Genomic DNA, 27,880 nt, shown 5'->3' on the forward strand with positions numbered 1-27,880 from the left:
GAAGCGGCTTAGTCATGCTGGCCACATGACCCGGAAGCTGTCTGAGGACAAACGCCGGCTCCCTCGGCCAATAAAGCGAGATGAGCGCCGCAACCCCAGAGTTGGTCATGACTGGACCTAATGGTCAGGGGTCCCTTTACCTTTACTAAGGGGAAGGCTCAGAGGTCGGAGGAAATCTGGAAGCCACAAGTAGACCTGGCCCCAAAGTAGCTTTCAAGCTCTCTGCCTTTCTTCCCAGGCAAGTCCTGTTGGTGAACCCTGCAAGGTTCTTCTTCTTCTTTCTTGGGCGATCACTCATAGCCGAGTAAGATTGTCTTCCATAAACATTGTTTTAACAGTGAGTCTGTAAGTGACTATGGAGGCCAATTCTGGATCCACACATCCTTCCACAGTGGGGACATAGGTTTCCGGGCGGGAGTTGATCACGGTGAGGGCAACATTGGCAGGTGGGAGCAGCGGGTATGCTCCTGAGAGATCTCGCGGGCAGTTGGATTGCCTTGTGAGTTCTTGTGAAACCATTTCTGCCACTCCCAAAGCCACCATGCTGAGCGGGACTTGTCCAGGGAAGACACATGTTTGTGGAAAGTCGGAAGAGAGAGAGGCTGGTATAGGGAGATGTAGCCAAGTGTGTGTGGTTGAAATCGCCCACGACAAATGCGTGTGAGATGCGGGCTTACTGTCTTGTGTTGCATTGTGTTGTGTTGTGTACTAGGTTCCCACAGAAGTGTTGGCTGCCTGGAACTCCCGGCACGGATCTGTCAACGAAGCAGGGAACTTTTTGATCGAATCCTGCAACGAGGAAGTGGGTTCAGCCGTTTCCAGTGAGCTGAAGAAACTGAACAGAAAATGGGCAAAGCTTATAAAGAAAACACAGTTTGTGAGTTGTCGCAGATATTTTTAAAAAGCCTTGTGGAGTTGCTGTTAGCTTTGTGGTATCGTTAAGCATAAAAATGCAACATGGAATATTGTTTCAGGCTAACAGATTTATTGTAACAAAGGTTTTCATGGACCAGAGCACACATCCTCAGATGCACAAGGTGTTAATCCTTAACAGATATTTTTTGTAAATTAGTGAAGAATGAGGCCAAAATGCCTTGATGTGCACAGAGTTACAGTTTATCTGTGACAGTCCCATGAAAGGTCCAAACGCATACAAGATAAGAACAGTGAACATTCTTAATATGATACTTCTTTTTAAGGCAGCCGTGGGGAACCTTTTGCCCTCCAGAAGTTTTGCTGAACTACAGCTCCCATCACCCCTGGCCGTTGGCCACACTTGTTAGGGCTGATGGGAGTTGTAGTTCAGCAATATCTGGCGTATTAGACGTTCCCCACTCCTCCCTTGCTATACTAATTTGACACCAGTTTTGGAGAGAAAACCATGGTCTCCATTAAGACCTAAACAAATAAAACAGAATCAAATGTTCTGATAAATTTTAGGGTGAGACTCAACCTAGGATTTTAATTTTTATCAGAATTATTGATAACAACAGTCATTAATTGGTGTTTGGTAGAAATTGAATAATTGGGGGGGTTATAACAAATGACGTTTGATGTCCCTAGGAGATGAGATTGCTGGGAATGCAAGAGGAAGAGGTGGAGGTGAAGCTGGCAGCTGGCAGTAATGGAAAAATGGATTCTCCCACAACAGCAGAACCAGATGACCTTGCAGTGGACAGCTCAGAGGAGGTTCTTAAGAGCCCTTGTTCTTCCAATTTGGTGGTTCAAAAGTCTATGAATGTGCAGTGGCTGTGCACAGCGGGAGCAGGAGAGTGGAGTCCCCTCCATCTTCTGGGCAGACCAGTCCTGCTTTTGGGCCCCACAGATACGTTTGCATTGATGCTGCAGCGGCAGATGAGTTTAGGCTTGACCTCTGAAGTTGCTCGTGGCTCCAAGTCATGATTTCTAAACACACCTTTCAAGTTCTTAGGTGTTATGCCAGTCACTAGAGCACATGAGAAGTACGGTTGCGCTCGTGTGCTCTTTGTGGGTTCTCCGTAGGGATTTGGTTGGGTACTATGCCAGCAAATTGGTGAGCATGATGGTCCCTTGGTCTGAACCAGCAGGGCAGTTCTTATGCTCTTATGATAATGTGGTTCAGGCCTAAACACATTCAAGTTTCTAGGCCCATTGCGAACCTATGGCCAGTTCATGGATTCCACTAAACCCAGTTTCAGGAGAGGTTCATCAAATCAGTGAGACAGGGGTGTGTGATCCTGAATCCAGGCTACGCATAGCCTCTTTATGCATCTGAACTCAGCCAGCCTTTTTACAGGATGCTGCCCTGTATCCCAATCTATTTTCTTTTTGAAGTGGGTTTGAACCCTTGCAGAGATCACATCAACAGAAGCTTTTGGGCCTTGACTATTGAGGGAGTGGGCAAATCATCCTGCCTTAACTTATCTGGAAAGACAGTTTCCTCAAAAAACCATTTTTTACTGGAAAATGTGAATAAAAGTTCTTGTTGTCCTCTTTTCCCGCCTTTTTTTATTTCCTAGACTCTTGATGCTGGTTCACTATCTCCGGACGAGTCTTTATCAGAAGAAGAGGTTAAGCTAAATTTTGAAGATGCTCACAAGGAGCTTGAAGCATCCATTTTAAAAGCTATGCAAATCCTTGGCCAAAAGACCAGGCCTGAGGGGCCAGTTTCGAAACATGAGGTGAGGCAAACCGTTACCGATTACTGCATAATTCATCCTGTGTTTAGGAATGGATGGAGATGGATTCTTTCCAGTTCATGTCAGTTTCACACGTGTTTGTTTATAAGTCTGTTGTATTCTCTTTCCATATTAATGCGTCCATTGAAAAAAAATCTGTACAAAATGCTGTATTTAAATATGTATTTTATCTCAATGTACATGTTTCTAAAAGCATTTTGTTCCACAATACACATTATTAAAATGCATTTTGGCATGTATCACAAAATTTGGAGAAGGGCAAAATCTGAAATGGTAATTACGTTCTGATCCATATCTTAGCTCAGGAGGTGTGAATTTGGTTGGTCCAATTAAAAATACAGACCAGGCAAAATTCTTCTCAAACCTTAGTTGTAGTAGTGATGGCCTTGTTGTCTCAAGTGGTAAACAAGGTAGGGCAAAGCCTCCTTAAATGAGTGGGCCTTGGTGAACTAACATTTTGATCAGCACTCGGTAGCTTGGAGGCGCCATTTTAACTTGCCTCCCACAATGCTCTGGGTCTATGCTAAGTTGAGGGCTCTGTGGAAGCGAAATTAAAATGGCGCCTTCCATGTTAGAGAACTGTAGTAGGAGTTCATTGACTGAATATGCTGTTTGGTGATGCTGGGCTTGAGGAATGGGCCACAAACAGTGGTGCTGGGCAAGATTGGGCTCTTTGTCCCCCAGCGATGGACTCAATGAACTCCTTCAAAATTGGTTCCTTTGCCATTCAATCCCAGCACAGCTCTGTATAGCTCTGTAATACTGCCAGCTTGGAAAGGGGCCCCTTCAAGAGGCCAGGCTACCAGTCCCACCATCCCTGACCATTGGCTACCCAGACGGACTGACAGGTGTTATAGTGCATACCACTTTGGCTCCCCCCGGCATGGCACTCATCTATCTTTAGACAGGTAGTGTGTTTTTATTATTATTCTATAATCTTAGGCTATATCCCCCCCCCGCCTTCCCCTTCTTGCAGGAAGCTTTTAGCATCTTGGATACCAACACCCTCCGCAAGTTTTTGAGAGCAGCAGAACAATTGAAAGACATTTTGCCCGCTTGTGAAAAGGCGGCGGTGGAGGAAAAGAGCAAAGACGTTCGCGAGAGATGGGAGGTGAGAAAATGTACCTGGGAGACCAAGAGTCCTTTTAATCACAGAGAAGCCACTTGGGGATATTTTTTTGTTAGGTGTGATGCTCTAAAGGCCTTTTTGACAGAGCTGGTGTGATGTGGGAGCTAGTTATCAGCTTGGTCCAGGTAGACCCGGGTTCAAGATTGAGGTTGATTATAAGCCTCACAGGAAAGCCACGGGTGTCAGTGTGTGGACCTCGTAGGCCTGGTCCCACTCTGTCCTCCATGCACTGGCTAAATGTGCACTGGACTTTTCTGAGTCTTTATATTCTCAGTCCTATCTGTCCTCTAGGACTGAGAGATTAGAGAGCCACTCTGGTGATTAAACTGTTGGACCTGGGAGACCAGGGTTCAGTTCCCCTCTTGGCCAGGAAACTCACTGGGTGACCTTTAGGCCTCTCAACCTAAACTACCTCACAGGGATTAAGTGAGTAGGGGGAAAACCATGCATGCCAGTGTGGTGTAGTGGTTAAGAGCAATAGACTCGTAATCTGGTGAACCGGGTTCGCTTTCCTTCTCCTCCACATGCAGCTGCTGGGTGACCTTGGGCTAGTCACACTTCTCTGAAGTCTCTCAGCCCCACTCACCTCACAGAGTGTTTGTTATGGGGGAGGAAGGGAAAGGAGAATGTTGGCTGCTTTGAGACTCCTTCGGGTAGTGATAAAGCAGGATATCAAATCCAAACTCTTCTTCTTCTTGATCTCCTTGGGGGAGGAAAACTGGGATATAAAACAATAAATTGATTTCCCTGGAAGATGGTTAGGGTAGAACCTGTCTTGTCTCCACCATATCCTCTCCCAAATACCCCTCTTAACCTGCTTGTTTTGTTTGTTACCGTCGTTTCTGAACATGTATCCCATAATCTGCAGGCAGTTCGCTGTGAAATCGTATCCTATGTTGAATTAAAAATGGAAATCGAACGAGGGAAGCTGAACAATGCCTTTTCAAAACTCAATAAGCAAATAAATAAAGAAAAGAAGCTGCTCAAGGCGGGAAAGATGAAGGGGCTCATTGCAGAACATGAGGTATTGCATAAAACCTATACAGTTGTACCTTGAATCTCGAACACCTTGGCTCCCAAACAAATCTGCTCCTGAACGGTCAAAACCCGGAATGAGTGTTCCGGTTTTTGGACGATTTTTGGAAGCCGAACGTCCGATGGGGCTTCCGATTGGCTGCAGGAGCTTCCTGCATCCAGTCAGAAGGCACACTTTGGTTTTCGAATGTTTTGGAAGTCAAACAGACTTCCGGAACAGATTCCATTCGAATTCCAAGGTACGACTGTATTCTTCTCTCCTTGATTCCCAAGATGTGTGTTAAGAAACTGCTGCAGGCAGTTTTGTTTTGTTTTAGTACTTATAGCCCTCCCTTCTCTGAATGGTCCCAGGGTGGGTTACAGAAATGTCACCATCAGAACAAGTCACAGAATAATGAAACGAAACCACAAAACAGCTTAGGGGAAAGTGACAGAGGCAAGTTGCAGCAGTGTGTATTCATGCAGGGAGAGGGTAGGCACCCACCCAATCAAAAGTCTGAGTAAAGAAGCGTGTCTTGACAAATCATCGAAAAGTGTGATTTTTGTATTCCTCTATCTGTTCAGGCAATATTTTCTCAGCAAGGTGTCCTGGGCGAGCTACACACTTCCTTGCAAGCCCTGAAAACCATGAGCAAGAACATGACGGAGAAAGAAAAGCAGGCTGAGAAAAAGACCCCGGTTGTAGAATATGAGCGGAAGAAGGAAGAGCTTCAGAGGCAGGCTGTGGCTGTTCACAGCGAGCTGTTGTCTATGGCAGCTGATAGCCATTCACCCAAGAGAGGGTGGGTATTTTTTTTTCTTTTTCAATTTTTAAAATTGATTTTCCAGAATTTTTAAACAAACGAACAAACATACATCTTAACTGTACTTAATCCAATCTTAGTAACATTGTTAAGTGACTTCCTCAAATCCCACTAGCTGAATTTCAGTGTATTTCGTTGTAACACTTTTCCAAAACCAATTTTCTCATAAAATTAACTTAATCACTTAACAACTTTCAACCTTTTCATTTTAACTTTAAAGATATTATTCTCTAACATCACATATTTAAATCCTAGGCCTATCTGGTATTTGCGAGTTTTTCCAATTAAGTTATCTTAGCATTTTTAGCTAAATAGTCTTTGAATTTCATCCATTCCTCCTGGTACTCCTCCTCCTTCTGGTCGCAGACTCTTCCAGTCAGGTCGGCTAGCTCCGAAAAGTCCATCATCTTCATCTGCCATTCCTCCACTGTTGGGACTTCTTGTGTTTTCCAATTCTTAGCTAACAAAATTCTAGCTGCAGTTGTGGCATACTAGAGAGGATGGGTATTGCCCATGGGCGCTTTGGTACTGCTTGATGGGGGCTTCCCAGATGATTGTGTTCAGTTGCAAACACATAACAGGTGATCCACAGAAGGCAGGTCCTTCTTCGCTTTTATATGCATTATCCTTCAGGACGCCAGGGTCCAGCAGCAGCCAAGACCCCGAGTGGGTCAGAGGCTGCAGACTTTCCAGCAAAGGAGCTAGACCAGCTGAGGCCAAGGAACACGAGTCCCAGGAAAAACCTCCTGGATCTGTAGAGTCAGAGCATTGATCCTCAGGGCACCTTATGCTGAGCCCCAGGAACCAAATGCCCCCACCAGGAGCTCACCAAGGAATGGAGGAGGAGTGCTGATCTGGAGATGAGCGGGTTGGCCTTTCAAGAATCTATATAGTCACAAGAGGGTGGAGCCTAAGAGAGAAAGAGGCTGAGAGCAGGAGCTTCAGAAGTCTGCTTCCACTCTTCATTGGAGCAAGTTGCTCATTTGGAGCTCTCCAGGGTCCTGAAACTTCTGACCCATCTTATTCCCCCCCCCCCCAACCAACAACAGCTGTTGGGTGGAAGAACCACAGAACTGTCTGCCAGATGTAATTTGGCGGTGGAAGTAAATCTTTTTGGGTGTACGAACAAGTGTGTCAAATTTTAATTTGCAGGTGGGTGCAGGGAATTATACTTTGGCTGCAGACTTTGGGAAACTCCGCATTCCATTTTCAGTGGTCGTGCGTGTGGACCGTATTATATATCAAATATTTTATTCTTAGCACCATATACTCAAAGCAAATTTTCTGCTCTTTGGGCAACTGTACTTTTCATGTAGCTGTGTTTTTATACATTGATTTAAAAATGTAATTCAGAGTTTATTGTTTTCAGCATATTGAAGCCTGTAAACCACTGATGAACATAATAAATGAAAAAATGCCATGGTCATTTCATAGAATCATAGAACTGTAGAGTTGGAATGGATCCCAAAGGCCATCTGTCTAGTCCAACCCCTTTCAATACAGGAATTCTTTTGTTTTGCATTGTACTAAGCTGATGTTGTTGTTATTTTAATCCAGAGAGTTTGCCCTTGCTTCTGCCAATGGAGAGAAGACATCATTTCTTAATCCTGGCAATGGGTTTACAACTGAAAGGGTAAGATGTTTGAATATGCTCCTAGAGTTTCCTTGGGGATGCTTCTCATGAGACACTTTGCTCTCAATGAATCAGAATAGGTTCAGCAATGCAAGAATGAATTCCCAGAGTATCAATGACACTCTAGTTCTTATTTATACTTTTGGGGGGAGACCACCTACTGCTGCAGACTGTTCAACTGTTGAATAGGTAAAGGTAAAGGGACCCCTGACCATTAGGTCCAGTTGTGACCGACTCTGGGGTTGCGGCGCTCATCTTGCTTTATTGGCCGAGGGAGCCGGCGTACATGTGGCCAGCATGACTAAGCCGCTTCTGGCGAACCAGAGCAGCGCACGGAAATGCCATTTACCTTCCCGCCGGAGTGGTACCTATTTATCTACTTGCACTTTGACGTGCTTTCGAACTGCTAGGTTGGCAGGAGCAGGGACCGAGCAACGGGAGCTCACCTCGTTGCGGGGATTCGAACCGCCGACCTTCTGATCGGCAAGTCCTAGGCTCTGTGGTTTAACCCACAGCACCACCTGCGTCCCACAACTGTTGAATAGCACTTGCCATTAGGAATTCTGCCCCCCAAAACTTGGGCGACCTGTTCTTCCCAGCGATTTCCCCATGTTTGCTCTAGTCCTGCTTTCCTATATCTTTAATTTGTCTGAAACATTTTTAAACTGGCCTTAGCAGTGTGGAACCTTGTTGGCCTTCAACTCTCATCAGCCCCAGCCAATATGCCATGATGAGGGATGGTGGGAGTTGTTGTCTGACAACATGTTGAGGGCTGGCAGTTTCCCATTCCCTAACCTGCAGTATACTACTGTTATATGTGCATGTATTGTGAGTAGAGCTGAACTAAAAAAGTTCTCAGATGATAACTTTTTACCAGATTTTTTTATGTGGGAGAAAAGGATAAGAACCATTGGATTGAAATAATGTTTTGACTATAATTGATTTTAGAATGGTGTACTGAAACTGCTTTTTAGATGTTATAAACTGGTTTTTTTTAAAGAATGCCTTAACAATTTTAAAGTGTTTTTGCTTTGTTTCTAAATTGTGTATCTGTTTGTTGCCCTGGACTCATTGGAGAGGAAATGCAGGGTATAAATTTAATTAATAATTAAAAGAAAAAAACCTATTCAAAATTCAGGGGCTTTTCTATGGTGACACAACGGTCCTCGCCCCTCCATACCACCCCCAAATTGTATTTTTAGCTTCACTGCTTCTTCTGGTAACCCTTTCCTTTCCTTTCGCCCCTAACAATACAATGCAATTCCTGGGCATTCTGGGCACAAAGAATGACTGCAACCATTATTATTATTATTATTATTATTATTATTATTATTATTATTAAAGATGCCCACTACTCATGTGTACAACAGCTTCTTCATGCATACAGAGCTTCCCTGTACATTAAAACTAATGGGAAAACTTCCATGTTCAAGAGCACCATGTGTTCATTGGTGCATGTAGGGGACTCTGAATAGGGAAGTGGAAGTGTTTGGCAGAAATTTCCCATACGGCTTAAAAACCTCTTGCGTTTATTGAGGTTATGTTTTTAAATGGAGCCTCTAGTCTAGTACCATGAAAGTTTTGTCTCTCCTTCCCCTTCCCCAAGACCTGGGAAAAAGCCCTAATAAAATTACATGTATGTTTGTAATTTGCTATTATGGATTGAAGCTGAGATTTTGATGTTTTGTCCAGGGTCCAGGAGACGTGGAACTAGAAAAGAAACTTCAGAGTGCAGAGAAGTTTGGAAAACATGGAGACTTGTCTCTGAAGGAATTACAAAAGAGGTACTGCCCAATATAGAATGTGGAAGCAGCAATGTGTAAATTTATACCAAAAGTATCAGGAGCAAAGTGGCATCACCACCACAATATCTCAAGGACCGTCTCTTTCCATATAAACTACCTGGACCCTGAGATCATCTTCTGAGACCCTGCTTCGTGTGCCTCCTCCTCAAGAGGGTGGCAATATGAGAACAGGGCCTTCTCTGCAGTGGCTCCCCATCTGTGGAATGCTCTCTCTAAGGAAGTTCACCTGGTGCCTTCATTATACCCCTTTAGGCACCAGGCAAAAACGTTCCTTTTTAACCAGGCCTTTGGTTGATCTGATCTGATCAACATCCTATGTGGCTTTTGGGGGGGGTGTTATTGGGTTGCTTGCTTTTATTTTGATTATATATACTGTGGTTTTTACATTGATCTTTTCTGTGAACTGTTACGAAAAAGGAGCAATGGCAAATTTGTGTTTTCCTAATCAATGAAACAAAATTGGCGTTCAGTATCGTCTTAATTTGACTTTTTGGTTCACAGCTTGCTTGTGTTTTGAAATGAGTAAAAAAAAAAAAAAGGAAGAATCACATGAAAAGTGCATTCTTCTTATGCCTGACATATATTGTTGAGCCTATTTTGCCCAGGAAAAAGAGGTGGATGGTCTAATCCATGGGTAGCCAACATGGTGCCCTCTAGCTTGTACACCAAAGCCCATCAGCTCCAGCCAGCATGATGTATGTTTTAGTTAGCCTGTGATGTTCTGGTCTGCTCTGTATTTTCCATTGCTTCTGTGATTTGCAGAGTTATATTTTTATAATTTTATCATTGTGCATTATATTTTTATGTGTTGCACCCTGCTCTGGTATCTGCCTAGACGAAGGGTGGGTTATGAATATTCCTCGTGGTTGATGATAATAATAGTTGTTGTTTTTCTCTAGCTACCACACAGAAAGACATAATCTGAAGCTTTGCTTAAACACCATCAGAGAAAAAACAGCATCTGTTTTTACTGGCGGTGTGAAAGATATTTTCAGCCTTCAGAATAAGCTGCAAGAGTTGGAGGTAAATATCAAAATCCTACTGTGTATTAAGGCTGATATCTGATTAACCAGAAGCTATGCAGTGCTGCATTCAGGCATCACCTGAGCCCTTATATCCTAGCTTGATCACTGAGATCATCCAGAGGGGCTTCTGTGATCTGAACCACAGAGCCTAGGGCTTGCTGATCAGAAGGTCGGCGGTTCGAATCCCCGCCACGGGGTTGAGCTCCCATAGCTCGGTCCCTGTTCCTGCCAACCTAGCAGTTCAAAAGCACATCAAAGCGCAAGTAGATAAATAGGTACCGCTCTGGCGGGAAGGTAAACGGCGTTTCCGTGCGCTGCTCTGATTCACCAGAAGTGGCTTAGTCATGCTGGCCACATGACCTGGAAGCTGTCTGCGGACAAATGCCTGCTCCCTCGGCCAGTAAAGCGAGATGAGCGCCGCAACCCCAGAGTCGTCCGCAACTGGATCTAACAATCAGGGGTTCTTTTACCTTTACGTTATAGAGGCCTTACTAGAAGTTGGGCATTTACTGTAGTGTCGTCAGTCCCATGCTGTGGGACACACTTCCAGCAGGGATTTGGCAGCCAGTTCTGCTTTGCTTTTGACTTTCAGGAATCTCTTGATGACTTTTCTGTGGTGACAGACAGGACTTTGCACCTTTTTTAATGTATTATTTTGTTACTAGGCAACCACTGTAATGATTATCTGTCTTGCTTTTTGTGGGTGTTTAATGCATCACGCTGCTCTGGTGGTTTATGACTTGGCAGTATAGAAATACTTACATGAATGGAAAGGGTTATTTATGTATGCCACTGCCGCGGCTCTTGTTTTAAGGGAAGTCCCAACTAAAGAAGATTGGCAACTTAAATTGATGGAATATGAGCAGCTTGCGGACCTAACATATAGAATAAGAGAACAAGAAGAACATACGTCTACAGAAGACTGGAAAATGTTTATTGAATATATGGAGGAAATTGTGTTTATTTGAAAACGTGGCCAGCATTAAGATAAATTCAACAGTGTAAATAAGTTTTAATGGATGTAAAATGGAATACTGAATAGTTTAGTTTATATAAAATCTTCAGGGGTTTATGTTGTGCAAAATGAACCATGGAAAGAGAGGAAGGGAAGTCATTGATATTTTAAGGTTGTTTAAGTGAATATTCTAAAATGTAAAACAGAAATTTAATTTAAAAATTAAACTAAAAAAAATACTTATAGGAATGAATAAATAAACCATGAAAACTGTGTTCTGCAACTGAAATATCACTATCTGAAGGTTTAATAAAACATTTCGATAGGCTTGCTGTTCAGCTTTATAGAACAAAACAGTGTTTGCTGCATAGCAGAATAAAACAACATCCAAGTCATGCAATGCATATTTATCCTCGTTGATGTTATATCTGAACAATTGCCACGTTATCATTAACATTTAAACCCCTTGTTAACATTTTTTATTTGTTAACCTTTGCACCTCTCGTTATTTCTATGACCAGCATTTTCTTTCTCTTGTTTCAGGCCTTGGAGAGTGAAGGCGATTCTTCTTGGAAACAGTTTGAAAGGATGGTTTTGCTGCTGGGCAAGTTTTCCTGCAAAGCAGATGAGTCTCAGGAAGAGCTGCTCAGAGAGTGGAACAGAGCCTGGAATGCTCTGAAGGAGAGGTACAGCCTGCACATAGAGACTGGGGAGGAGTCGGACTATCAGGGACAGCCCGCCAGATGTTCCCTCCAGATGTTGTTGGGACTCCCTTCAGTCCCAGCTCACAGGGCCAGTAATCCGGGGGGGTGGGGTGGGGTGTTGCGCTCCAGGGACATCTGCAGAAATAAATATGAAACATTACTTTCTTTTCCCCGGCCATTTTTAAATTGATGTTTTCATTGATCTTATTGCAATTCTGCATGCTGTACATCGCCAGGCTCAATTTTTTTTAAAATGAAAAATGTGCCCTGTAAATAAATATTTGCTGAAGAAATACAACCTGTGCCGTTAATAATGATTGTGCAACCTGTACAGCACTAGGCGACAATTATTCACACAATATTTTTGTTCAAAAACAATTTTTTCACCATTTATCAGATTTGTGAGAATAAGACAACTACTTACAAAGTGCCATGAAAACTTACAAGCTATCCAAAATAAAGTGAACTTGCAGTGTCAGATTTTACTAAGTTCTTACAACTTCTTGGCTCAATTTTTCTTTTTTCTTGTTTTTTAGGTGAGTTCAAGAAGAAGGTAGGTAAGTTCAACGATGTTCCCGGTAGCTGTGAAGTTTTGCCCTAGCAGTCCATAAAGTTGAAGAGCTGCTATTTCGCCCCCGACAGGGCCAATTTATTGGGGTTGACTGATAGCCTACTCCCTGAGCACAGATTTCTGGGCTTCTCAGTAGTCTTGAGCCATTAATGTGACTGTTAGTGCTAAATGTAGTTATAGAAACGTTTTCTTGGCTTAAGCATAAAGAACTGAGTAGCTTAGCTATTCGGGGGCGAAATAGCAGCTCTTCAACTTTATGGACTGCTAGGGCGAAACAGGGATAGAACTTGTCACCCTGTCTTCCGTCTGCACTTCACAGCTACCGGGAACATCATTGAACTTACCTACCACCTTCTTGAACTTACCCAAAAAACAAGACTCTGAAGTCTCTCAGCCTCACTCACCTCACAGAGTGTTTGTTGTGGGGGAGGAAGGGAAAGGAGATTGTTAGCCGCTTTGAGACTCCTTTGGGTAGTGATAAAGCAGGATAGCAAATCCAAACTCCTCCTCCTCCTCCTCTTCTTCTTCTAGAAGCGACTGTAAGTGTCATTTATGACAATAAACATGTAACTATCTGTCGTGCTGGGAAGCGCCCTTGACACAAGTGTTCTATAGCTGAGCCACATTTGATTTCCTCTCCATGTCTCCTGATCAAATTTATCCTCTTCTTTTGTAGGATTCACTCTTTAAAGGCTGTTTTGGCCCTTCTAGCACCTGTAGAAAGCGAATGGGTTCAGCTGTGCAACGCGGACGAAGAGCTCCGCCAGAGAGACATTCCCCGGAGCGTGCTAAATAACACTAGCCTTCCCTTCAAGAAAGTGAAGGTTTGTGCTCATTATTCTTTCTTGGAATCTCGTCTTGGCTTAACGAAGGGCTCCCAGATTGGGCCAGTAAGTGTGTTTCTAAACGCCCTGCAGATCCTGCCCCACTAAAGAGAGGCCACAAATACTTGAAGCCCTTCAAATTAAGGGCCAAAAGCCCAGGTAAAAAGGAAAGTTTTTGGCTAGTGCCTAAAAGCAGACCAAGATGGCGTCTGAGGAGAGCATTCTGCATGCAGAGAGCCACCGCTGAAAAAGGCCCGTTTCTGTGTCACCACCTTTCAGACCTTGCCTGGAGGAGGAACACAGAAAAGGATCTCAGATGCCAATCGCAGGATCTGGGATGGTTTACTTTTGTGAATATTCTCAAACAAGCCAGAGAAGATTGGGAAGTTGTTCCAGAACCAGTAGCAAGAATTGCCCTGATGACAAAGAGGAGCTTAGGTAAAGGTAAAGGGACCCCTGACCATTAGGTCCAGTCGTGAACGACTCTGGGGTTGCGGCGCTCATCTCGCTTTATTGGCCGAGGGAGCCTGCGTACAGCTTCCGGGTTATGTGGCCAGCATGACTAAGTCGCTTCTGGCAAACCAGAGCAGCACACGGAAACGCCATTTACCTTCCCGCCGGAGCGGTACCTATTTATCTACTTGCACTTTGATGTGCTTTCGAACTGCTAGGTTGGCAGGAGCTGGGACCAAGCAACGGGAGCTCACCCTGCCATGGGGATTTGAACCGCCGACCTTCTGATCGGCAAGTCCTAGGCTCTGTGGTTTAACCCACAAAGCCACCTGCATCCCTAAGATGCTGAGGAGCTTACTTGCTCTCAAAAGAGTGGTGGCAACATGCTTGAGATGATGTATGAGAAGCCAGAGAGATAGCCTGACTCCCTCCTTTGGCCCAATGGTTGCCATTAATCTGATTGGAATTAATTTTATAATGAAATGATTTTAGAATATTTTATCATTTTACTGTTGTTAGCCGCTCTGAGCCCGGCTTCGGCTGGGGAAGGTGGGGTATAAATAAAAATTATTATTATTATTATTATTATTATTATTATTATGTGGGAAGAGGGGCTGTTTGAGCTATTTATGCTGAGTCAACCATTCACCTGCCTAGTCCAGCATTATCTAGTACAGTGTTTCTCAAACTTGAGGCCCCAAAATTGGACTACAAGTCCCATCATCCCTAGCTAGCAGGACCAGTGGTCAGGGATGATGGGAGTTGTAGTCCAACAGCAGCTGGGAACCAAAGTTTGAGGAACACAGGATGGCAGGAACTCCCTAAGTGTTCTTTGACCCTTTTCCCTGGAGATTCCCAAGAGCTTAACCTTCTAGGGGCTTGCAGGGAATGCAAAACATGTTCTCTTCCTATGGGTCCCATCACTCATACCCTATGCTTGACAGATAACAAAACATAGAGTTGAAAGGGACCATGAGACTTGATGCTCAGTGCTGCTTTTTACAGCACCATTTCTCTTATCGCCGTTGCAATCCCTTGCTTTTCAGAAAATGCAGACATCTATAGCAAATTGTACCAAACAGTGCAGCTTGCTAGAACAAGGCAGGCGTCAAAGAACAGAGGTTGATCCCAAAGACTGGGAAGAAGCAAGCGCAGTCGCCGCTGAATACAAAGTGCGATTGGGGGAGCTGGGTTGCAAGATGCAGGTGATTGAGACGATCCTGCGTGACATGGAAACCTTTCTGGCTTTGCTGCTGCACGTGAAACAGTCTTTGGGTGCCTCTGTGCCTCTCAGCCTCGCCCCAGGATCACCCAGGGAAGCTATGCTGCAGGAGATTTCTCTGATAAAAAAGGAGGCCAAATCTCTCGACGAGAGGTTGAAGCAAGTCAGCATTTACATCGACGATGACGAAAGCGGGAAAAAGATGTGTTGTGAAGACCTCGTCGCTGCATTACCTGTGAACGAAAGCCTTGTGGTTGCCTCTGTGGAGGAACAAGACATCAACCAGAACAGGGAGGCTCAGGAAGAATTTACCTCAAAGAATAGCGATCTCTTTAAAAACATCCAAGACGTGCATGCTAAGATCAGCAAAATAGGCTTGAGGGAGCCAACGATCCCTGCTGTTCAGCAAAGGTGAGGTTTCCCTTTTTCTCCTCCCTCTCAGATTCAGTCAAATAAAGTTGAGGATATTTTGCCTTGGGAAAATGGAAAATGGGTTAGGGGAAAAGAAAAGGGGTGTCTACAGTGGTAGCTCAGGTTAAAAACTTAATTCGTTCTGGAGGTCCTGAAACTGTTCTTAACCTGAAGTACCACTTTAGCTAATGGGGCCTCCCGCAGCTGCGACATGATTTCTGTTCTCATCCTGAAGCAAAGTTCTTAACCCGAGGTACCATTTCTGGTTTAGTGGAGTCTGTAACCTGAAGCGTCTGCAACCCAAGGTACCACTGTATATGACTATTGCTTTAGGGTGCATGGGTTCAGCTGCCTCCCCCCCAAATCCAATAAGTAAATAGAAATACTTAACTAACTGAGCAATTGTATTACAGATAACTTGGTTCTGTCCTGCTAACATAAAGCCTGCCCCCCTACAATAAATCCTGGCTATGCCCACGTTAGGGTTCATTGTTATTAATCACAAAACTGAGAAACAGTAAGGTACCCTGTGGAAGTGGGAGGAGCATAGCACGCCTAGGAGCTTTTATACCAGGCAGTGGCATGGAAATTGTTTTAATCAACACCCTAAATACCCAGCAGCACAGGTGACAAAAACTGACACGACTTGTTCCTGTTTCCAGGTTGAAGTCGATCAGCGAACTGCGGCAGAAGCTGGACCGCCTTTCTGCGGAGATGAGGTCCTTGAATGAAGTGGCCAGCCGGCTTTCGCGGTCCGCAAACGGCCAGGGGGAAGAAGTCAAGCGGCAGTGGAAACTCACGGAGGGCTTGTGGAAGAAAACAAAGCTTGCCATTGCCGAAAAGTGAGAGGCTAAGTTTGTGTGATTTCGTGCAACGTTTTCCGGAGCCGGACAGTGGGGTGGGGCAGCGGCTCTTAACTGACCTCCTAGCAGTGCTGCTTACAGGGAGGAGAGTGGGAGGGGCAAGCGCCATATTGGCTCCGCCCATGTTTTTGCAGTGCCAGCCACCTTGCCTCTCCCTTTCTCCCAGGTAAGCAGCAGCAAACCACCTGCTGGGAGATCACCGCTTCCCCTCTAGAATAGGGTTTCCCAAACTTGGGTCTCCAGCTGTTTTTGGACTACAACTCCCATCATCCATAGCTAGCAGAACCAGTGGTCGGGGTTGATGGGAATTGTAGTCCACAGGCAGCTGCAGACCCAAGTTTGGGAAACTCTGGGCTAGAGGGAGTGTACTATGCCGTCATGCAAAGAGGAGACTGCACAATGGAATTCTGCTGCCATTTGTTGGAAACCTAACTTCCCATCAATTGAGAGTTGTCCACTTTTTAGCACAATTCCCCCCTAACTTTCCTTACTGCAAACGCTGCTGTTTTTTAATTAAAGAAAGTGGATTTGTAGTGCCAGAATGCTTTGATCTTTTTCAACTGCGGAAACCTAAATTTCTGGTATGCAGTTGAATCTCTGCTGCAGAATAGTGACCCTGTTCTCTCTCTTTCTCCTTTACATAAAGCTCAAATTCCCTGGAGTTGGTTGGATGCCCATTGGATTCTCTTGGTCAGGAAATACTTTAAAATATCTTCCTGTTCCAAATGAAGCCTTGCTTCATTTTTTCAAAAGCAAGTTTCTGGTTCCTGTGGCTGCAAAGCAAGACTGTAAACCTGTGGCCCTCTTGATGTTGCTTGGGTTCTGTACTAAAAGCCAGGTCCCTTGATTTGGAAAACGAGTGCCTTCAGGCTTAGGCCATCCTGCGAACGTGCCAATTATTTTTGCTTTGCTTTCTTTCAAATAGGCAGGAACACTGTGCGAGAGTGATGGAGCTCTTGAAGCAATATCACAGCTGCAAAAACTGTCTGACAGGCATTATTCAGAAGCAAGAACATACCTTGTCTCAGCAAGTGTCTTACATGGGAAAAGAGAACTTGCAGAGGATAATTGCTATGGTGAGTTTATTGCGGTGCCATGCAAAAGCAGATAAAGCGGCACAATTTTTATGGTGGCCACGGAATCCTAGCTTTCATTTTTTTCTACAATGAAATAAGAAACGGGTTTGTATGGTTGCAAAGGTGGGCTTTAAACTGAAAGAAGTCAACCGTAGATGTTGTTGGGCTCCATTTCTCATCATCCCTGATGGCTGACCATGTTGTGTGGAACTGACAGGAGGGACCCCATCAACATCTGTAGGGCCACAGGTTGTCCACCTCTGCTTCAGATTATAAGGGAAGCTTGAAAGTAGGTCCAGACCTCCGCCTTCTTGTTGCATCCAGCAACTGGTATTCATAGTGGGTATGTGTGTCCTGACAAAAATTCCAAGGGCCATGTCAGGGGACTGCCATCGGGACAGGGGAGGGAGGCAGGGTGTGCTGGTCCCGGGGGGGGGGGTTACTGTGTGGCGTGGTCTGAGTCCGGTCCTAGGTCGAGGGTATGGAGGCTGTCTGTCAAGAGTGAACCGGGGTCCAAGGCAAGGAGCCAGGCATGGTCAGGAACTCTGGAAGAGCAGGACAGGGTCTGGCAGGAACAGGTTACCCACGATGTTGCTCCCGCAACCTGGGACTGGGCGGGCTGGCCTTTATCTCCTCTGAGGCATAGGGCGGCCCCGGTCCACAGGTGACCCACCTCTCCTGGCCTGGAGGCAAGTACTCCTCCTGCAAGAACTTAGTTCCCTCCGCCTCTCTGCCCTGAGCCTCTGCAGCTCAGGAGAGGCTGGAGGGTTACTGGACCCAGAGGCAACCTCAGCTTCCCCTGGCAGGGCTGGGAGAGGAGCACCTGCAGGCAATGGGTCCTCGATCACCTCCGGAGCCAGAGTGGATACATCTGGTGTCTTCTCCTGAGGATCCGGCACAGGTGAGGGCCCTTCAGGTTCAAGCCCCTGCCCTGGCTCAGCCGGCCCTGGAGGCGGGGACTCCTGTGCAGGCTGGGATTCCTCAGGTTCAGCCTCTGAATCAGATTCCCAGGCCATCACACAGGGGGGCTGTTGGGATACAGAGAGCCTTCCAAACTCCTGAGGAGCAGTTCCTCTTCCAGTGGTGGGAAAAGCCACACCTCCAGTGGAGAAGAGAGGGAAGGGGCCAGGCAAGCGAGGAAAGGGCTCGAGGATGCTGCTGAGAGCCCCAGCGCCTCACCTAGCCAAACTGGCCAGGAGGGACGCATGCCACTTCCGTTGCCCACCTTGCGCAGAGGGGTGAAACGCAAAGAGGGGAGGAGGAGGCTTGGGGTGCCCAAGTTCTTTTGTTGGGGGAGAAGCCGGAAGGGGCCACTCCCGGATTCTGCAAGTGACTGAGACAGACATTAACTTGGTAGATCTGCACTGTAAATAGTTTGCACAATAAAACCTGTAAAAGACAGGTCGGAGTCCTGCCTGGTTACTCACGAGCAACCACCACCACCACCTGACAGGCCATATAGAGAGTGGCTGGAGTGCTGCCTATGACCCTTGGTCTTGAGTATTGTGACCCCAAGTGTAGGCTGAAGTATTGCAATGACAATGATGCAGGGATAAAGGCACACAGGAGAGCCATTATGGGTAATGGTAAAAGGTAAAGGACCCTTGGCCGGTTAAGTCCAGTCAAAGGCGACTGTGGGGTTGCAGCGCTCATCTCGCTTTCAGGCCGAGGGAGCCATTGTTTGTCCACAGACAGCTTTCTGGGTCGTGGCCAGCATGACCAAACCACTTCTGCCACAATGGAACACCGTGACGGAAACCAGAGTGCACGGAAATGCCGTTTACCTTCCTGCCACAGCAGTACCTATTTATCTACTTACACTGGTGTGCTTTCAAACGGCTAGGTTGGCAGGAGCTGGGACAGAGCAACATGAACTCACCCCGTTGCGGGGATTGAACCGCCGACCTTCCGATCGGCAAGCCCAAGAGGCTCAGTGGATTAGACCATGGGTAGGCAAACTAAGGCCTGGGGGCCAGATCGGGCCCAATCACCTTCTAAATACGGCCTGTGGATGGTCTGGGAATCAGCATGTTTTTACATGAGTAGAATGTGTCCTTTTATTTAAAATGCATCTCTGGGTTATTTGTGGGGCATAGGAATTCGTTCCTTTTTCCCCTTCAAAATATAGTCCAGCCCTCCACAAGGTCTGAGGGACGGTGGACTGGCCCCCTGCTGAAACAGATTGCTGACCCCTGGGTTAGACCACAGTGCCACCCGCATCCCCAGAGCCATTATATGCCACTTCAAATACACCCACAGGAATGCCAATCCCGCATACAAACTGTCCTATAGGTTTAAATTAAAACTATTTCTTTTTAAAAATAAGTGTCAAGTGCCCAGATCCATACACCTCTCTCTCTAGGGAAGAAACTAGCCAGGTTGCAAAATTTTGGCGTTATTTTCCCCATGGTAAAGAAAGGAGAGGGGGTTTGCTGCTATCTGTTGCGTCAAGCCCTTTGCCCTACTTTCTCACCGTCTGCCCGACTGTATCTACTGCAGAACAGACTTCATTGTCTGCCAGAAAACAAAGACCTAGTTAGCAAATGTTGTCTAATCGCCAGACGCTAGATGTCAGGGTTTCAGTGCCCATGCTCCATCGGCGCACAAACAAGCAGCCTTATAGAGTTCTGAGATGGAAAGTTAAGAAGCAAAACATGGTGCCTTGTTGTCTCCATCATTTGGAAACTACTGGTTTGGATTATGATTCACCCTTACACCCAAAGATAGGTCTTCCAATTTTAAAATTCAGAAAGTCAGCTCTTATTTAACACGACTGTAGCTTCCAGAATCGTTTGCACAAAATATCTGAAGCAAATACAATATGCACATGCTCCATAACACAAGAGTATTTTCCCCCCTTCCAAAATCTTGTGTAAATTAATCCGGAAACCAGAATCATGTGACTGATGCCTGATGTTAATGTTTAATTGATTGGTGTTGCAGTTTTGAGGTTCTCTTTATTGGATTCCTGTGGCTTTGTTTCTCTCTTTTTAAAAAATGTGTTTTAAACAGCTGTGTTAATCCTCTATTTTTGTTGTTTTCAGTAGTACTGTAAGCAGCCTAGAATTTTTAGAATGGGAAAAGCTTGAGGCTGGATACAATTTTTAAAAAAACACAAAATGAGCAGGCAAACAAATAATTGGAATTTTGTCTACAAATGAACTGGCTGACAGGTCATGCCTTCCTACATAGGGAGAAGGCAGAACTGTAAAACCCGTCTGAAAGATAACATAACCGGTGCGGACCTGATTCTGAACAAAATGTTACTAAAAATAAGTATTTTTCTTTGCTCTTAATGGTATCTGTTTGTTTCATTTCTGATTCTTATATTTCTTTTTTTTATGATTACAAATATTAAAGGTAACTTCACTGTATTTCTTATGTATGTTCTTATGTACCCAGGATGCTTCCTGTTTAAATTGCCCCAAATGCAAGGTGCTCACAGGTGCATATTATCACTTTTCCACAGGTCAACGTGGTCAAACAAGAATTTAACAACCATTCCGAAGACATTGAGAGAATAAACCAGATCGGCAAAAGCCTTCAGTCCCAGCTGAACAAAATGAAAAGCTTGGAGGACCCTCCCTTTGAGAATGAGGCTAACGCTATTGTGGACAGATGGCTGGATGTATGTAAAAAGTAAATGATCAGGGGGGTCTGATCTGTTATGCATTATAGTAATTGAATCTGGCTCGCAAGTAATATTTCGGATGAATTAAATGCGGTATGTCGGAGACTCCTAAACAGGGGGGGCCGAAATCAAGCTTTCACCAAAGGACAGCTTAAAGGAGTGTGGGTTCGGGGTGTCAGGTTATCAGTTCTGCATGGCTTTCTGTCTCGTGTCGGTCATGGCCTCTCCTAAGGGATAATTCTGGGAGATATAGACAAGCAGCTTTAATAGGTTGCGCCTTTTGGGAACGTTAAGCCCTCCAGGAAACATCTCAGCAGTGCAAATCTTAGGGATCGGCTGTAGGAATGCTTTTCTTCAAATGCAAGAAGATGTTGGATCTGCTTGAGTCTGAGACTAGTTGGGACACATTATGGGGAGGTGATCAGATCTGATGAGCCCAAACCACCTTGCCAGACCTGTCTTGAGAACCTGGAGTGTTGCCATTGTCTTTGATGTGATAATATCCTAAGCCATATTTGGTAAGAAACTGTCTCCATCCAACGGATTAACCTCCCCTCTTCCCCCACTTCTTGTTTATGTGGCTGACTTCGTCTCACGCTCCCTTTGCCGAGGAAGGTGCCTACTTGGAAATATTTATTCTTCGATCTTTTTTGACCTGCCAGGTCAATGAATGGACTGAGAACTACTGCAAAAATCTGGAAAGAGCTCTGGCTTTGTGGGACAAGCTCCTTAATTTATCAAGTTCAGCCGAGGAGTGGTTAAACGCAGAGCTGAAGAAGTTGGACGGTGGCTGCCTGACTGAAAAGGAGCTGGCAGACTTGGAGGTAAGGTCGATGGGGGTGGCATGGGGCATAGCTGTGGCTCAGTGACAGAGCACCTGACTTGGTCCCCAGATTCAATCCCCAGCATCTCCAGGTGAGACTGGGAGCCGCTACCAGGTGGACCAGTGGCCTGACTCATAGAACCATAAAGCTGCAGAGTTGGAAGGGACCCTGAGGATCATCTAGTCCAACCCCTTGCAATGCAGCCATCCCATACGGGAATTGAACCTGCAACCTTGGCATTATTAAGTGGCTCAGGACCGCAATACCTCTTCCCAAATGAACCTACCCGGACCCTGAGATCATCTTCTGAGGCCCTTCTTTGTGTGGCTCCTCCTTGAGAGGTCCAGAGGGTGGCAATATGAGAACAGGGCCTTCTCTGCAGTGGCTCCCTGTCTGTGGAAGACTCTCCCCAGGGAAGTTTGACTGGCACCTTCATTATACACCTTTAGGCGCCAGGCAAAAACGTTCCTTTTTAACCAGGCCTTTGGTTGAACTGATTGATAACCTATACCCTTTTAAAATGTGGCTTTTGGGGGGGGGGAGGTGTTACTGGGTTATTGTTCTTACTTTGATTTATATATTGTGATCTTTTCTGTGAACCGCCCTGAGACCTCCGGGTATAGGGCATTATATAAATTCAATAAATAAAATAAAAAATAAATAAATTATCAGCATCAGGCTCTAAGAACCAACTGAGCTTTCCAGTTGGTTTAAGTTAGTATAGTGGTACCTCAGGTTACAGATGCTTCAGGTTACGCGTTTTTGGGTTGCGCACCGCGCCGTACCCGGAAGTACCAGAACGGGTTACTTCCGGGTTTCAGTGCATGCGCAGAAGCGCTAAATTGCGCTTTGCGCATGCGCAGAAGTGCCGAATCGTGACCCGTGCATGCGCATACACGGTGCTGCGGGTTGCAAATGCTGCAGGTTTCGAACGTGCCTCCCGCACGGATCGCGTTCGCAACCCGAGGTTCCACTGTAACATAGAAATCTATCGGCCAATTAATTAATGCTGTTGACTGGTTCTAAACTAGATGGTGACTGGAACGGTGCAATTTACCCTGCAGTTGAAGTTGTTGATTCCCCTCACCCTCTGGTCTTCGGCCTTAGAGTTCCAACCTAAGCGCTGTGTTGGATCCATAATGGAAATGTTTTCCTTTTTCCTTTTTTTTTAAAGTGTGGGGGTGTGAGGGGAGATGGGAGAGGCACATATGTTTGAGACAGTAACTTTATTCAAGCATTCAGAAAAGGGCATGAGGACAAACCGGGGAGCTGAAAGTAGCCCAGGAAGCAGGAGTAGCTCAGTAGCAGAGAATTTGCCTTGCGTGCAGAAGGTCCCCAGATTCAGTCCCTGGAATCACAAGTTGGGCTGGGGAAAAACCCAGTCAATGAACACAATACTGAGTAGGTGGACCAATGGTCTGCCTTGGTCCATGGCAACTTCTATTCAAGGAGGAGTGATATCCTAGTGAGAAATGTGCTGAACTGCTCCTTCCCACCATGGCCAAATATAAGTGTGTGGAACGGAGCTATTTGGGTCTCTACAACATGGTGTATGAAAACAAAGCATTGCCATTCCTTGACTTAAGCACACCCTAAAGCACGTGGGGACGCGGATGGCGCTGTGGGTTAAACCACTGAGCCTAGGACTTGCCGATCAGAAGGTCGGCGGTTTGAATCCCCGCAACAGGGTGAGCTCCCGTTGCTCGGTCCAGCTCCTGCCAACCTAGCAGTTCGAAAGCACGTCAAAGTGCAAGTAGATAAATAGGTACCACTCCAGCGGGAAGGTAAACGGCGTTTCCGTGTGCTGCTCTGGTTCGCCAGAAGCAGCTTAGTCATGCTGGCCACATGATCCGGAAGCTGGACGCCGGCTCCCTCGGCCAGTAAAGCGAGATGAGCGTCGCAACCCCAGAGCCGCTCATGACTGGACCTAATGGTCAGGGGTCCCTTTACCTTTACCTTAAAACACGTATCCATGACACTGTTTTAATTCTGTTAGTGTTTGATTATGTTTTAATGCAGTTTAATCACGTTTCCCCCACTGTTGTGTGGGACATCTTCGGGAGAAGGAAAGGCTAAGGAGTAAACCTTACACAAATCCAGAATGGAGTCCCTAAGACGGTTGGATGGCACCTTGTACAGTGGTACCTCGGTTTACGAACTTAATTCGTTCTGGACGTCTGTTCTTAAACCAAAGCGTTCTTAAACCGAGGTGAGCTTTCCCTACTGAGGCCTCCCGCCACCGGTGCCCTTCCACCATTCGGCTTCCGAGGCAAAGTTCTCTAACTGGGACACCTACTTCCGATTTTGCGGAGTTCGTTGCCTGAATTGTTTGTTAACAGGACTGTTTGTAGACCGAGGTACCACTGCACGCCTCCTTCCGGCAACTCCTGCAGCCCAGCTGGTGCCAAACATGTCGCTCTGCTTTCTTTTGGACCACAAGGCCGGGGGGGGGGGATCTTTTCATCCAGGCAGCCCAGAACCTCCATGCACGTGGCCCAGGCTTGCTCCCTGAACAGGTCACTTTGGTGCTGCCAGAACAGCAAAAGCAACACGGGAGGCAGCAGTTACAAGTTCCTGGTCTCTGCATCCACAGCAGGTGCTGTGATTCTCCAGCAGTTTGGCCTTACCTTCAGAGACGCACTCCATTGTCTCTCGAGACAGACGGATGCCAACAACATTTTAATGATCGCGTTTTCTAGCTTGTTCTGTTTTTATCTGTGATTCTTCAGCCTTGTGCCAAGTAGAAATCTGTTCAATGTCTCGAAAGATTTATAAGCGATCCGTGTGGTCGTTCGTTTCTAATCTGCGGAACGAAAGTTAAAACTTGTCTGGCCCGTGAGACAATTTTGCCCTCTTTCTTTGTAGGCTGGCTTGAAGTCCCAACAAAAGAATCTAGAGGAGTTTGATGCAAAGGTGGATGAAATTCAGTATCTCCTCAATGGCTACGAGACCCCACTTGAATTGCAGGTGAAAGGGAGAGGGAGGGCAATCATTGCGTTCACGATTCGTCAGGAGGTTATGTATTGATATAGATAGGATGCCTGCCCCCAGGGGGAGTGGTGTTGAGAAGGGGAGAAACGATTGCAACCTTCTTTTTCTATATGAAGAAATGCAAAATAGCACTAGTAAATATACTTAGGGTTTTACCCAGTGAAATTATCTCGTTGGCAAAAGGACATCTACATGTGTATCAGAACTTCTCTCTCTCTCTCTGCTCCTTCACACAGTGCATATTGTATTTTTCCGTGTATAACACGCAACCGTGTATAAGACGCCCCCTATTTTTGGGTACTCCAATTTAAGAAAATGGGGGGGGGGGAGATGGCCCAGAGTCAAGCTTTTTGCTGGCAATCACACCCCCAATTGCAGGAGCAAGAGCAAATTCAAATCAGACCTTGCCACAGCCACCAATCATAAAACCAATCGCCGCAGCAGCACCCAATCCAAAGCAGCCCTTGCAGCAGCCACCAGTCACACACAACATCGTCACTGACAAGCTCCTGCTAGCGGCTGTGACCAATCCCCCACCTGCACTATCCGTGTATAAGACGACCCCCGATTTTGATCATTATTTTACAGTAAAAAAACAACACCTCGTCTTATACACCGAAAAGTATGGTAGTTCTCCTGCGGAACTCCCTCCCACTGGAGGCAGCAATGGCCACCAGCTTGGCTGGCTTTACAAGTGGATTAGACCAATTCATGGAGGGTAAGGCTACCAGTGGCTGCTTGCTATGCTCCCCTTCCACAGTTGGAGGCAGTAATGTTTCTGAATGCCCATTGCTGGGAACCACAGGAGGGGAGAGTGTTGCTGTTGTGCTCAGGTCCTGCGTGTGAGTTTCCTGCAGACACCAGGTCGGTTGCTGTGACGATGCTTGGGCTAGACGGTCCAGCCGGGCTCTTTTTATCTTCTTATGCAAGTCCTCTGTTTCCCCCCTTTTCCAGGTCATCAAATCGTCTCTTTTGAACAAAATGGAGCTAATAATAAAGCACTTACCGAACCAGTCAATACCCACTGAACTCAATGGCAACACAGCTGAGCTGAAAGAAGATCTTAACCTGGCCAAGACGCAGATTGGAATGACAGAATCGCTTCTCAGATCATTGTCTCCTTCTAACACCTTGGGGATTTTTGCTAAATTGGAGGTATTCTAAAAACACACAAACACCTGCTCTGTCTCTCACTCTTCTTTGGTTAACACCTACGGTATCGGCTCTGGCTGCCTTCCGAACTGTATTCAGAACTTCTCTAATGCTAACAAAGGAATCTAAGGATTTATAGGGCTGGCACAGATCTAACAGGTTTGGGAGCAGAGCCAAAGGATGATATATTTACGCTATTGTTCCACTTGTGCGGCAGACTTCTTCTTGCACAGCAGAACTTCCCCTTCCTTTTCCCTGCATTATATTAGGAAAAATGCGTTTTGCAAAAATGTATTATTAGGCGAAATAGCCTACCAAAAGGAGAAATTCACACTCAAATGCTGATGAATTCTCATGAGGACTTTAAAAATAAAAATAAAAATAAAAATTGCAAACTGATGTGGAAATGTGGGGAACTGAACAAAAGACTTGAAAAACAAAATACTGAAATAAATCCAATTGACAGATTTGTACATCCCTAGTGAGAGCACTTCAGACACTCAAAGACTTCTGTCATATTCCTCCCCTGCTCTGTTTCTTCGTTAAACATAATTTCTTCAGCCTTTCTTCTTAGGATACCCTCGAACATCCTTGCTGCTCCTCCTCTGAACCTGATTTCATTTCCTTCTGGGAAATCCTTCCTAAAAGTGCCACCCAGAACTGGACACAGGACTCCACACAAGTTCAGACTAGTGCAGAAGAAAAGTGGAGCTATTACTTCTTGTGAATTTGATGACTCCTCTCTGCTATTTGTCCCTAGCACTTCTGAGCACAGGGATTCCGTTTAGCTATTTATTTTAAAGTATTTCTAGACCACTTGCCCAAGCCTTGCCTAGCCAAAAGCAGCTTGTGATGGCAAAATCCAGTGCAGAGGTATAGTAGCAACAACACTAAGAAAATGGAAAAACAAAAACCCATCTACCACTGCTTGCTATCATGGCACTGGCAGAACTGTTGTCCAAAGTCAGAGCCGTTGTGTGATCCTTGATTTAGGGCTAGATGGCTGAATGTGAATACCACCATTCTCCTCTTCAAGGGAAAGACACCTTATATGTTGAAGGCTCCATGGCTGGAACGACATTATTCCACAAAATGGCGGATCACCAGAAAGTTGGGGTGGTTAGGAAAATATGTGCCCAGGGAAAGAGGCAGAAACTGGCAGTTTTGAGGGGACAAGGGCAGGAGAGAAACAAGGGCCCAATCCTTTCACAGTATATTTCCATAAAGCAGAGGTGAGGGTCTGGATTTGGCCACCAGCTCCCACGGGCCATTTTTGATAGGTCGTTGGGGCTGCCTACCGGTCAATGCTTTCTGAAACACGCTGACAGGAAGCTTATGAATACTATCAGCATTTTTTAAAAGAAGGATTGTTTTCTTTCTGTATTTTAATTTAGGAGATACACCAGAAGATTCTTCAGCAAAAACACCATGTGAAGTTACTTGAAAAAGAGACAAGTTGTTTGAACCCCGAGGTGGTTGAATTAAACAAACAACTCAAAAGTGTCACTGATCTATTTGATTCCAAGATGCAAATGTTCCAGGATCACTTTATGACTCTCCTGAACTGTGAGTAAAATAAACACTACTTCTAGACATCCCTTTAAAAAGAAAAAAAGACATCCTTAGATAGATAGATAATTTATTACGGTCAAAGACCAGCTCACATAACATAACACAATAAAAAGTGTTCATAAAGATAAAATATACAATCGGAGCAGATTGCAGCAATAGCTCATGAGTTATAAAATTGAGATATATACATACACCCGTAGAACTGAGATTTGGGCTACCATAAAAAATCGACCCTGAGGCGCCCCAAAGGGCAACTTCAGCATTTCCCTAGTAAGCTATTTTATTCTAGAGGATGATCTGTGCCTACAAATCTGGGCGCAGAATCTGGCTACCAGCCAGGTCATCATATGATCTTTGCCTAAGAGGAGAGAATTAAGTTTAGACTTGTCTGAAAGATCGGCGAGCCTCTTCAGCAAAGGATCAATGGTGTCTCTACGAATCTCAACATAAAAAGGACATCTAAAAAATATATGTTCGAGGCTTCCTATTTCCCCTAAGGAAAGATATCCTTTATTTACGTTAT

The 27,880-nt window shown here is 45.4% G+C and overlaps 1 protein-coding gene across 1 annotated transcript in view; it reads left to right on the forward strand.

Moving 5' to 3' along the window:
• The window catches only part of SYNE2 (spectrin repeat containing nuclear envelope protein 2), a 235,192-nt gene that overhangs the window by 40,974 nt on the left and 166,338 nt on the right, over positions 1-27,880 (forward strand). The window contains exons 17-35 of the mRNA XM_053407665.1: positions 713-877; positions 1,564-1,689; positions 2,499-2,660; positions 3,655-3,789; positions 4,676-4,831; positions 5,407-5,624; positions 7,203-7,278; positions 8,971-9,062; positions 9,983-10,106; positions 11,607-11,749; positions 13,015-13,162; positions 14,662-15,248; positions 15,911-16,090; positions 17,037-17,187; positions 20,657-20,815; positions 21,481-21,642; positions 24,508-24,609; positions 25,588-25,788; positions 27,180-27,351. Coding sequence (XP_053263640.1) covers positions 713-877; positions 1,564-1,689; positions 2,499-2,660; positions 3,655-3,789; positions 4,676-4,831; positions 5,407-5,624; positions 7,203-7,278; positions 8,971-9,062; positions 9,983-10,106; positions 11,607-11,749; positions 13,015-13,162; positions 14,662-15,248; positions 15,911-16,090; positions 17,037-17,187; positions 20,657-20,815; positions 21,481-21,642; positions 24,508-24,609; positions 25,588-25,788; positions 27,180-27,351 — 3,259 coding nt within the window. The remainder of the gene's footprint in view (positions 1-712; positions 878-1,563; positions 1,690-2,498; positions 2,661-3,654; positions 3,790-4,675; positions 4,832-5,406; positions 5,625-7,202; positions 7,279-8,970; positions 9,063-9,982; positions 10,107-11,606; positions 11,750-13,014; positions 13,163-14,661; positions 15,249-15,910; positions 16,091-17,036; positions 17,188-20,656; positions 20,816-21,480; positions 21,643-24,507; positions 24,610-25,587; positions 25,789-27,179; positions 27,352-27,880) is intronic.

Source organism: Podarcis raffonei, chromosome 1 (assembly GCF_027172205.1).
Source record: "Podarcis raffonei isolate rPodRaf1 chromosome 1, rPodRaf1.pri, whole genome shotgun sequence".
In the NCBI taxonomy this organism is placed as follows: domain Eukaryota; kingdom Metazoa; phylum Chordata; class Lepidosauria; order Squamata; family Lacertidae; genus Podarcis; species Podarcis raffonei.